This window comes from Colobus angolensis, unplaced genomic scaffold (genome assembly GCF_000951035.1).
Source record: "Colobus angolensis palliatus isolate OR3802 unplaced genomic scaffold, Cang.pa_1.0 Scaffold369, whole genome shotgun sequence".
NCBI lineage: Eukaryota > Metazoa > Chordata > Mammalia > Primates > Cercopithecidae > Colobus > Colobus angolensis.
The window spans coordinates 574603-586850 of NW_012117032.1; the positions used below are offsets into that span (position 1 = coordinate 574603).

Consider the following 12248-nt stretch of genomic DNA (forward strand, 5'->3'; position numbering starts at 1 on the left):
TGTGGCCTGGAATGAGACCTCTGGGAAGACACAGAAGTCCACACAGCCAGAAGGCAGAGAGAGGAGCACAAGGAGGCCAGCCATCCACAATGGCAGCAGCATTCCTCTCCACACCTGCCTGTGCTGGGTGCATAAGAGGAACTAGCCACAGGTGGGAATTCTTGGAGCTAGGGGGAGGAGAGACAGAGGGAAGTATTTGATGATAATGTTGGGGGACCCAACTTATAAGGAAAACTGAGATAAACCTCCTCTAAATCCACTAGCCACTTTCCTGGGTCAGTATCAGAATCACAAGACAAATATCATTCCCCTGCTCTGTGCAAAATGAGTGCTGGTTGGGGCATTCATACGTCTTTGATCTATCACTTAAATACACCCAAGCCCTACCTTCTCCTCCTAGGTGAAAGACCCCACAGGACACCTTCCATGCAGTAGCTGTCAAAGGAAGAAACAGGGCATCTTGCCCAGTGATGACCACAATTATAACTACCCCAGAAAGAAAGCTGAGTTTCCAAACACGTTCCAGTCAAACGTGTTCTCTTGCTGCCCATGTTAAAGTGGCTTCTGAGTTTGCTGTCTCTTAGAAATGGTCTAATGACCTGAACTTTTAGGATTCCTTCAAAAGGAGGTAGGTACTGTTCTGAATTGTGTTGACCTTCAGGTCACAGAGGGTGAATGTATACACTTGAAAGTTTAGGGTAGAGAACAATAGCCCTTCAATACTAACAGACTCAGATGAAAATAAGCTACAGGGTGACAGAAAGATGAAGATAAGCACAGGCTGATGGCTGGAGGATGAAGGGGATGGTTTAGATATTACCAAAAACTCAAATGCCCATCTTATGCCAGGGGAAGATTGTATTGATATTTTCCTCCAGCTCCAAAGTACTAGACAATGCTTCCCTTTTAAGGAGAGCAGACCCTGCCATAAAAGAGAATGGTTTGGGTTTTGTTGTGTCTAATGAAAAAGAGAAAAGGGTGGTTGGCATTAAACTCCACCCAAGATGGTAGTGACCTTTCCGAGACGACAGCCCCAGTGGCTGCAGCTGCCTGGGTGCCGTTTTCATCCACCTCCACAAAGGTTTTGTGGATGATTTTTGACAAGTACAAATTGGGACTTGGAGAGATTCCAGTAAGATCAGCCCTTGTTTCATCGAAGATATCTGTAATGCCCATGTCTTGTAAAATGGAATTGAGATCATAGCTGTCTTCCAGGGTGAACTGGGGGAAGGACAGGACCACCGATTCTTCTGACATGTTTTCTGAGCTGCTCCAGGTCACTATGTTTTCATAGGTGATTTTCCTTTCAAGCTACAAGAGGAAGGAAATAATATTTAGCGTCAGATTATGGGACCTCAAAGAATGCCCCAATTACTTCAAGGTGCCTAAGTCCATTTCAGTGGTGGGTGACGACCTTCAAGGCCTTTCTCTAAGCCAGAGAATAGTCTGATTTCATTTAAAACTTCAAGCAAATATCTTTCCTCTTTGCAAAGCGTTAGGGGACAACTCAGGTTCCAGTGTGCTTTGGTGTTTGACAGACAAATGTTCAAAGCACAGCAAAGCTCAGTCGAGTAGTTGGGTGCTGTGGCCAAGCCCTAATTTTCTGAAGTTAAATTTCCTCTCCCATAAAACAGAGATAATATGATTAAGCTCTTGCAAGCATTAACAAAATCATGTGTATAAAGTACTTAACAAAGTGATAGCGCATAGCAAATTCTGAATAATGGTTATTACTGATGTTGTAACTACTATACCTGCTGTATTGGTATTTCTCTCACTGTCTCTCTGTTTCTATCTTTATCTCTTTACCTCCTTGAACAAAATCTGTAGTTGAGCTTCTCCAGCCTTTATTAATTCCTGCCTCGCAAGCAATCAATTCTGGAGTCACTCTCTACGCTTCTGTCAAGGTACATATTCCCCAAAACAGGATTCAGTGAATTCTTTAACTGAGCTATAGAAAAATGGTATGAGTAAGAGGCCAGAAGTCAGGATATTCGGAGAAAAGGAAAAGCTTGAAAACTTCTCAAGTTACTCAGAATCCAGATTCCTCGGTTTGCTAAAACAGTGGCAGAGAGCTATGAGGTTAAAGAAGAAACTCCAGTCCCAATATTCCTGGCTTTTGTTGTTTAATTCTAAACAAATGAGGATAAATATCTAATCTAATGCAGATTCTTATACATTCCTTGACGTGTGACAGCTGAGGTACTGTATTTCCTCAAGATAGTAGATGGTAGACAATGTTGTTCTCTAAGGATCTATCATGAAATATTTTGTAGAGATGTGGAAATGAAGATTTACCTCTTCCAGAGCCTTCAGGTTATCTTTAGAGTGAGACGGCAGCAGGACGAACATGCTGAGCTTCCCCTTGGTGTACCTCATTTCCAGGATCTGTGCCTTCACCTCCTCTATGAAGCCAATTCTGTAGAGGCCTTTTTGCGTCATCATCTTCACACTCTTGTTTTCATTCTGTAGTAGTCAAGGTAGGAAGTCACAGGATGGCTATGGGAAGCTCCCAAATTCATATGGTCCCCGCTTCACTGAGGACAGGGGTTCCTAAAGATGAGAAGGTCCTGCAGAAGTCCTGAGCCACACCAGGGATCCAGACTGCAAAAGTCTGCCCACTCATCAGTGGCCCTTACTTTGCCAACACTTTATCTTTCAGTGTCTTTTTTTGTTGTGGAGTGATGGGGGTGGGGTGGGGGGGTGTTTGCTTGTTTGTTTTTGAGACAGGGTCTTGCTCTGTCACCTAGGCTAGAGTGCAGTGGTGCCCTCCCAGGCTCAGACAATCCTCCCACCTCAGCTTCCTGACTAACTGGGGCCACAGGAACGGACCACCATACCTGGCTATTTTTTTTTTTATTTTTTGTAGAGACAGGGTCTCCCTGTGTTGCCCAGGCTAGGCTCAAACTCCTAGTCTCAAGTGATTCTCCCTCCTTAGCCTCCCAAAATGTTGGGATTACATGCGTGAGCCACCTCACCTGGCCCTTTCCATGTTTTTTAATCAGTTCTTCAGCTCCCAAGATGACTATTGGTAAACTTACTATCAAAGCATCTCCACTGTTAAGTCAGCAGAAGCACGCCCTGCCAGCTGTCCCACTGTAGGGCCTGTCCCAGCACAGCCTCTTGGCCTCACAGCACCCCATGCCAGCTGGCCTGGATGACCCCACCACAGCACCAAGGGCAGCCATCGTTAAGTGAGAATCATCTCCATCTTAAATAACAACACCTGCTCCTTCAGAGGGAAGGCACAACCCCAGGCACCTTAAATCTCACAATAATCTCAAGGTGGTGGGTGAGGGATCGTCATCCTGCAGATGGGGATATTCGGTGCTTGAGAGAAAAATGCATCTCCGGTAATAAGCTAGCCGGCCGACAAGTGGGTGGCTGGGACCCAACCCTTCGTTTCTAAATCTATTAGCTTAGAACACAGGTTTCTGGGGCAAACGCTCACAGATCGAATCCTAATGCATGAATCTGGCTAACTAACTTAGCCTTTCCATTTTTTGTCTCAAATCCTAAGTGGAAATCATAATAGCACCCATCTCATAATGCTCTTTGGGGGAACAAATGAAATAACATATGGAAAACTACTCAGTGCAGGAAGCACTTGGCACAAAAACACTCAATGAAATTCAGGTACTGGTTCTTATCAATGAAAAATGTTCTTATTGTAAATGTAAGCTGTAACTTTTTGAGTATACATATTGCAAATCATTCCTAGTGCAAATTATGAGTTGGATAGCTAGAAAACCATGAGTTCTGATACAGTACCTCATTTAGACAGAAAGGTGCATCCACTGTGTTTTCATGATCAAAATAATTTTCCCATTTGGCCTTGAAGTAAACAGCATTCACCAGGACCAACACAGTCTCAGCATTAATAGTGTCCTTGCTGAAGAGTTCCTTGATTTTACCTAAGAAAAGATCCCAGAGAATATCCTGGGTATGAATTACATCAAAAGTATTTGTATAGATAATTTTCGTTTTTTTGAGACAGAGTTTCACTCTTGTCTCCCAGGCTGGAGTGCAGTGGCATGATCCCTGCTCACTGCAACCTCTGCCTTCTCAGCTCAAGCAATTCTCCTGCCTCAGCCTCCAGAGTAGCTGGGATTACAGGCACGCACCACCATGCCTGGCTGATTTTTTTATTTTTAGTAGAGACGGGGTTTCGCCATGTTGGCCAGGCTGGTCTTGAACTCCGGACGTCAGGTGATCTGCCCGTCTCAGCCTCCCAAAGTGCTGGGATTATGGGCGTGAGCCACTGTGCCCGGCCGATAATTCTTTTTAATGCAGCTTCACCCCCAAGACTAGGGAGTGTCTCATTCAAGAACTAACCCAAGAAGGTTAATTCACAGTCCTGGCTGGAGGTAAGAGAGGCGGTGATAGGGCGGGGGAGAAACCCTCTCACTCGACCTTGCAGGGGGTCCAATCACAGCACTGTAACAGAAGGAATCTCCTTTGATTCCCTATATTGCTTGTGTTTGGAACTTGTCAGTAGACATCTTATACTATGGTTTATCTTTCATATTATATAGTTAGTCATCTGACAATATGATAAGCTCCCTTGAGAACAAAGAACTACAATATAAACTTCCTGTCTCAAGCACTCAACATAGCATAAGATATATGCTTACATATAAATAAAAATACACATAAATGTGCTAGGCCGTGATATGAAACCTATTTTATGGATACTTTTACATGCTCTTTCTCATTCCATCCCACATTAATCAATTAATTGATCCATACCACTATAAGGAAGTATCGTTATCCCTTCTTCATAGAAGAATCAATTGCATCCAGGGAGAGCTGAAGTCACACAGCCAAGAAGCAGTAAGACTGGCGGGACTGGGTCCTCAGGCGTTCCACCTTTAAGCTCAGCTCTGGGACTCCTTCCACAATAATACAGCCCTAAACCCAACTTGAAAAGCCCCAGGCTAGCAGGCAATGGCCCATCTTCGTGACACACCCTTTTCTACCTCAAACTACCAAATCACCAGTTACTTGAATGTCTGCAGATGACTTAAGAAGAAAAGATCTTCCATCTCAAGAAGAGCTCTACTTAAATCCCATAATAATAGATTAGGTTGACATCATCTACATTTAAAATACTCTGGAGGAGTTAACTCACTAGAGGGAAAGTACATATTCAGGCCTTAATATTAACTTTGTTAATGAATTGCTTCCTTTTGACAGCTCAGCAGAGCCTTGAAAGAATGGTCATTTTTGTGGCATATGAAAGAAGGAAGAAGCCATAATTTTGGAATTTACAGACTTCTCTCAAGGAAAGGCCAGGCAGGGGTATCCCATCTCTAAGTCAGTGTAAGAAAAAGAGGAGACAGGGAGAGAAAGCCACCAAATGGAAGGGAGGAACCGAAAGTGTCACTCTGGTACCAAGGACAGCCTAAAATAAGTCAACTATCATTTCCCAGCCTCCAGCCACTCAAAATGTATGCAAATGCCTGGGGTCATGGTCTCACTGAAGGCAGCAGACGTAATGCACTACCTGTGCTCTCTCATGCACTCCAAACTTTTCACTGCACACCAACATCTTCCCCAGCCCAACAACAGTGATCAAAAAGGGGTCTAATCTGTGTCCAGCAGCCTGATCTGACCCTTCAAGTCACTAACTTTGTGCCTGGAGGGAAGAGTTTATTCTGTTTTTCAAATTCACACAGGCACCAGCAGAAGGGAGCATTCTGTAAACCTCACCTAGAAGATCAGCCCTAATGAGGCTGGTGTCCTCCTTTCTTTCCCACCCAGAGCCAGCGAGACCAGAGACCAAAACTGCAATAATAATAACAGCAATATCCAAGCAGTTTAACTGTTTGATGCTGTTCAGACCATGCTTTTTTGTTTTGTTTTGTTTTTTAATTTCAACTTTTATTTTAGATACAGGGAGTACATGTGCAGGTTTGTTACGTGGGCATGTTGTTCACAGACAGTAGGCATAGTACCCAAAAAGTACTTTTTCAACTCTTTTCTCTCTCCCTCCCTGCCCCCAGTTAGCATCTGGAGGGTCCATTGTTCCTTCCCATATTTATGCCTGTGTGTCTTCAATGTTTAGCTCCCACTTATAAGTGAGAACACACAATGTTTGCCTTTCTGTTCCTGTGTTAATTCATAGGATTATGGCCTCCATTTCCATCCACGTTACTGCAAACGACATGATTTCATTCTTTTTTATGGCTGTGCAGTATTCCGTGGTGTATATGTACCACACTGTCTTTATGCAACCCACTACCGACGGACACTTAGGTTAATTCCATGTCTTTGCTATTGTGAATACCGTGGTGATGAACATATGAGTGCGTATGTCTTTTTGGTAGAATGATATATATTTCTTTGGATATATACCCAGTAATGGGATTGCTGGGTCGAATGATAGCTCTGTTTTAACTTCTTTGAGAAATTTCCAAACGCTTTCCACAATGGCTCATTTAGATTCCCACCAATAGTGTATAAGTGTTCCCCTTTATCTGAAGCCTTGACAGAATCTGTTCTTTTTTAAGTTTTTAATAATAGTCATTCTGACTGGTGTGAGATGGTGTCTCATTCTGCAAACCATGCTTTGAACACAGTCCACATATGTGAACCTCTGGCCCCCAGTAGACCAGCAATCTGCAAAGCTAGGCAGACCAATTTTCTTTTAAATGGAAACCAATACCAGCTCCCGTGCTTTTGGCTTTCTTACCTTGAGATTGACATTCAACCCAGAAGTTAATCTCTTGTCTGGATTTTTCAGTGTTTTTTCTGAAATCAACACTTTCAATTGTCGTGTGGTAAAACTGAATGACACCATCTAAGTATTTCTGTTCAATTGGAATAAAAGGGAAATAGTGCAATAAAATCAGGCAGCGATGCTCATAGGAGTGAGGCTCTCCTGAGAAGTCTCCCAAGGAAGATGAGCCTGGTCATTTCACATTGCAGGGACAGGCCTGACAGTTTCCAGTCATCCCCAGTCTTAAACTAGCCAGAGACATTTCAGTTTTTGTAGTTGCAAATGAGGATATTGAACATTATTCATGAACAGTCTATAGTTACAGCAGGACAAGGCTTTCCTACTGGATATCCTTTTATTTCAACAACCCATCTGTGGAGCCATCACAAGGTAAATATCAAGTAACTTGAGAGACTTGGCTGGAAAATGCTTCTGTGTATAAGAATTAAACCCCTGCTTAATGGTTGCAGAGTTTCTGTTTAGAGTGATGAAAAACAAAGTTTTAGAAATAGATAAGGTGATGGTTACACAACATTGTGAATGTAAGTAATGCTACTGAAATGTACACATAAACATGGTTAAAATGGTAAATTTTATATATATTTTACCATAATTTAAAAAAAATCAGTAATGTAATATACCAAACCAATTGGTTTGTATACTTTTAATGGTGAATTATTTAATATGTGAATTTACAGCTCATTAAAAAAAGCTAGTTTTTAAAAATCCAGGATGAAAAATCTTACTTTCATTGCAAGGGAGCACACTTATTTTGGCCAAAGGAGGCCACCTGACCCCTGGCTAGTCCCTCACTAACCAACCATGTCATGTCTTGACCATTGGTCGTATCCCCCACATTTATTGTTTAGTACATGGCTCCTTCTAGTAATCGAGAGGAAACTGAAGCCCAGATGGAGGCACAGCTTGCTCTAGGTACAAAGCTGGTTAGCCACAGAGACAAGTTCTGTGCCTTTCGGCTCCAAATGCCAAAATGCAGTCTCCTCCACTCCCCTACTGCCCCACTCTCGAAAGAGCATAGTGAACACAATTGCACTGTAGGGGTAGCATGATCCTGGCACAAAAGGAGATTCCACAGAAACATCTTGGGGGCACCCAAGAGATAAGGGAGAGAAAAGCGCAGCAACCAGGCACCTTGACTGGGGAAGACAGTCGGGAGAGGATGCCATTACCAAGCCCACATGTGCTCCTAAGTCTCCATTACTCACACAACCCTTTTTCACCCACTCTATTCCACCCACAATGCTCACGTTGAACACTGGGAAGAGAACAAAAGTGTGGGACTGAAAGGAGGTCCTGGACACCTCACCAGTCCACAGTGCATCATCCTGTCAAAGAGGTTGTATTCTAGATGGCAGGTGAGTAACCCAGCTACTCCCTGATTTTTAAATAGTATGCTACATGGTAGCTTTAGTCACCATTTGTGTGCAACTCACCTGACAGATTGGGAATTCCTGCTCTCCATAAAGCCTGTTGGCAACAGTCAGTGTGTAATCAGTCTTGATCCTGTCTAATTTGGAGAGAAGCTGCCCAAAGTAGCAGCTGACCAGCCCACTCTCATTGTTTAAGGACTCAGCCTAAGGAAAGCAGAAACAAAATGTGACTTTCACTGTGTCTATCAGAAGAGCTAAACACAACTAAAGGATGCGTGTTTTGTACAGAAGCAAGATAGAGCTTCTTAGTAAGATGTCAGTTGTCTCTGCTACCATGCAGGGGAAGTGAGCTGGGAAGAGCAGAGGAATGGAGGGTGAGAAGCTGTCCCAGTGGAAGATTATGGCTCCCGCATCTATATCAAGATCATCCAGGAACTCAGCAATGCTCACTATATTCCAGACTGACACACCCTGATTTTCCTTATATTTAAAAGAAGCCAGACATGGCGGCTCATGCCTGTAATCCCAGCTACTCTGGAGGCTGAAGCAGGACAATCGTTTGAACCCAGGAGGCGGAGGTTGCAGTGAGCCAAGATCGCGCCACTGCACTCCAGCCTGGCGACAGAGCGAGACTCCATCTCAGAAAAAAAAAAAAAAGAAAGACAATCATCTCTCTACCCTGTTTTTAAACTTTCTAAGGTAGGGGGATGCAAACCCTGGAGAATATGTTTCCTCCTCCTGGCATGAGGCACCCAATAAAAGTTTTGTCTGTCAGTGCAGATTTCAGCCCGAAATGGAACAAGCAGAGGTGGAGGGAGACGGTAAGAATTCCACAGCTGACCCTACCCCTTACCACCTTTATCTTTGACCATGCTCCATGTTGGGGCCCTGTGGTCTGTAGAAGCAGATGAGTGACACAGTGATGATCTAGGTTTCTTTATCATAAGCAGAAGATACCAGATCCTACTCTTTAGGAAACTAGCTCATAGCCAAGGACATCTGAGATCCATACTCAGAAAGGAATCACAGATCACATGAGGTCATTGCTGTTGATGGTATCCAGAGTCTAATGTTTGGGGATAAGCAACTGTCACCTAATATCCTACAGTCAGAATGAGCAGTTTATAAATAAGAAGGGCAAGAGTTTACCATGGTGGCAGCTCACCTGCTGATCCAGAGGCTCTGTCGTTTTCTTCTGCCCCTCCAGAGAGCTGTCAGCCAGCACTTTTTGTTTGTTGCTTTTCAGACAGGGGTCAGGTCCTTTGCTTTCATCCTGGGAAAATTCATTGAAGTGTAGTACCTGCATGATAACGGGATGGGGTCTTTCAGACAGTATGAACAGAGGGAAGCCTGAATAACTTCAGAAACATTTTCATAGTGAGACAATGACAGTGATTACATAGTCAAACAAAACAATCAACAACGGCTTAAAGGAAAGTGGATGCTTCTGTCCTTGGGCTGGGAGGTGGAATGGAGGAGAAGAACCAGCTGCTACCCTGGGAGAACATTTATGAATAAATAAAACCAAACTAAAAGAATATAGAGGTATCCACAAGTTAAAGGTAGCTATGGAGCATTTCATAGATACCCAATCTGAATTGACTGTAAGTGCAAACTACACGCCAGATCTTGAATATAGTATAAAAAAAAAGCTCATTAAAATTTTTATATTGATTATATGTGGATATGATATTTTGCATATACTAGGTTAAAAAAGTATTATTAAAATTAATCCCACCTGTTTCTTTTTACTTTTGTGATGCAGCTACTAAGAATTTTTAAATTACTATGTGGTTCTCATTATGTCTGTGTTGGACAGTGCTGATCTAGAGTTTCACATGAATCAAGGGAGTGAGGACAGCAAAAGACAAGTTATCCAGAGCCTGGTAGAAAGGTAGGAGACAGGTGTCACATCCTGCACTGCTCAGACCCAGTTGGTCAGCAGGTGCCCTCAAGTGCCTAAGAAAGAACATCTGAATTCTGCCCTACAAGATGCAAACTATACTCTAAAGCTAAGTTTTGCTAATGGAATAAGAAAATAATACATCAAATCTAAGTAGATGCGTAAAGCAGAGTGACCCCAGAAACACATTCTGTCTTAATCCATAAATTCTACTGCTCCATGTTCAGGGGAAACAGCCTGATTTGTGCATAACCCCTGCACTATGTGTTACATCCGAGGAAATATAAGGCCAACCACGGGAACTTGTAGTTTATTTGGGAATTTGTTCTTATCACCTTCATTTATTTATTCTAGAAATGTTTATTAGGTGCCTACTCTAAGCCAAGCACTGTTCCAGGACAAAAATCCCTGCTCTCTAGGAGATTATATTCTAGTGGAGGAGACATACAAAAATCGAGACACATAGTAATTAATTACTGTATGCAGTATGTTAGACAGTGCAAAATGCCACATGAAAAAAGTATCCCTTAGGGGTTGGAGGTCAGGATACAGCACTAGATTAGGAGGTCGAAGTAAGCCCCGTAGAGGAGATAAACTCTGACCAACGTCTTGAAGAAGAAAGTGAGCTGAGGTCAGTTACCAGGGGAAAGAGCCATCAGGCAAAGGGACCCAGAGCAAAGGCCCCAAGATAGGATGGGCATGGCTTACCCAAGGAAGCCAGGAGGCCAGTGTGACAGGTACAGTGAGGAGGGATGAAAGTGAGAGATGGAGTCACAGGGCTTATCTGGGATTCAGATCTCCAGATCCTTGTGGCACAAATCCTTGTGAGCACAAATCAGGCTGTTTCCCCTGAACATGGAGCAGGAGAATTTATGGATTAAGACAGAATGTGTTTCTGGGGTCATTCTGCTTTATTCATCTACTTAGATTTGGTGTACTACTTTCTTATTCCATTAAGTTCAAGTAAGGACTTGAACTTCTATCATAAGTGAAATGAGAAATCCAGGTTTTTGAACAGATGAGAAACAGAATCTGGCTCAGGTTTTAAAAGGGTCTCTTGGGCTGCTGTGCAAAGGATAGATTGCCAGTGGGAGCAGGAAAGCCCACCCGGAAGTTGTTGCAGTATCCAGGTGAGAAAAGATGATGGTGGTTCAGACCTCAAGGAGACTGGGAGAAGGGCCTGGATTATGGATATATTTCAAAAGAAAAGCCAACAGAATTTGCTAACAAAGGTGGTATAAAGTGAGAGAGAAAGAGTCCAGGAGGACACCAAGCTGTCTAGCCAATTAAACCATTTATGGTGCTTAATAAATATTTATTTAATGAAATGAGTGAGAGAGAAGACATATACACATACTGAAAATTGCTGGCAATATTGGTATTAGTAATGATAGAGTAAAAGAGTGACAGACATGCATGCAGAGATAAAGATAGACATGAATGAGAAAAGCTGCCAGACATGAGGTTGGGGAGCACCCTACAGAAGGCAGAAGTTTAAGTGAGATTTTAAGAATGGTAGGATCAAAGAGGAAGTAAGGTGGGGAAAATACAAAGAAAGACTCAGAGACCGGGATGGGTTCTGACCAAGCCCAGGGTGCAATAAGCACCTTGGCTTGCCTGAGTGGGATTAGCACCTGACTTTGAGTGTGGACCCAGAGTTTAGGACCCTGTGTAGCACCCTAGTGGACACATACCTCATCAATCTGATGTGCACTGTCATTTCTAGCCCCCAAGCGGACCATACCAAGGGCAGCTGAGAGGCTCAGGGGAGAGAAAAATACGTTTTTTTGACGATCATCTTTGCTTATCTCTTGAAAAAGATCAAAGCAAAATTTGGTGTTTGCTGCAACAAGAGAGTCCATTGTAAAACCTATGATGATCTAAAACCAAAAAAAAAAAAAAAAAGGAGAAGGAGAAAATGGTGATTGGAAGAAAATAAGTGAACAAATAATTATTATTTTACATACCTGAAATGCAATCATGCACAATTATTCAGTATGCCATTAAGAACTGGAAAACTAAGGTCATTATCTTCCCTGTATATAAACATTGGTGTTGATATTGATATTTATTGATATTGATATTGATAGACAGGGATCTATTTTCATTTAGTGGTGTGAATTTGTTTCCTGGGGCTGCCATAAGAAATTACCACAGACTGAGTGGTTTAAATAGCAGGAGTTTATTCTCCCATGGTTCTGGGGGGCAGACGTCCAAAATCAAGATGTCGGCA

The 12248-nt window shown here is 42.8% G+C and overlaps 1 protein-coding gene across 2 annotated transcripts; it reads right to left on the reverse strand.

The window, feature by feature from the left end:
* Positions 1–695: 695 nt before the first annotated feature.
* Positions 696–11877, reverse strand: SERPINB12 (serpin peptidase inhibitor, clade B (ovalbumin), member 12). Of its 2 annotated transcripts, none has more exons than XM_011953588.1 (7): positions 11710–11877; positions 9338–9412; positions 8176–8316; positions 6695–6812; positions 3772–3914; positions 2299–2466; positions 696–1311 (listed from the first exon to the last, which is right to left on the reverse strand). In XM_011953588.1, exons 1-7 carry the CDS (start codon positions 11875–11877, stop codon positions 907–909), a joined length of 1218 nt encoding a protein of 405 aa, XP_011808978.1. In that variant the 3' UTR covers positions 696–906. The 2 variants fall into 2 exon arrangements, with proteins under 2 accessions (XP_011808978.1, XP_011808977.1); XM_011953587.1 differs by having other exon boundaries at positions 9278–9412.
* Between the last annotated feature and the right edge of the window lie 371 nt (positions 11878–12248).

Excerpts from the sequence above, each read along its gene's own strand:
- SERPINB12 (XM_011953587.1), bottom strand. The coding sequence starts at position 11,877 with ATGGACTCTCTTGTTGCAGCAAACACCAAATTTTGCTTTGATCTTTTT. Across the intron at positions 8,317-9,277 it reads CAGAGCCTCTGGATCAGCAG|GCTGAGTCCTTAAACAATGA; the intron begins GTGAGCTGCCAC and ends TGCTTTCCTTAG. Across the intron at positions 6,813-8,175 it reads AGGAATTCCCAATCTGTCAG|AAATACTTAGATGGTGTCAT; the intron begins GTGAGTTGCACA and ends CCAATTGAACAG.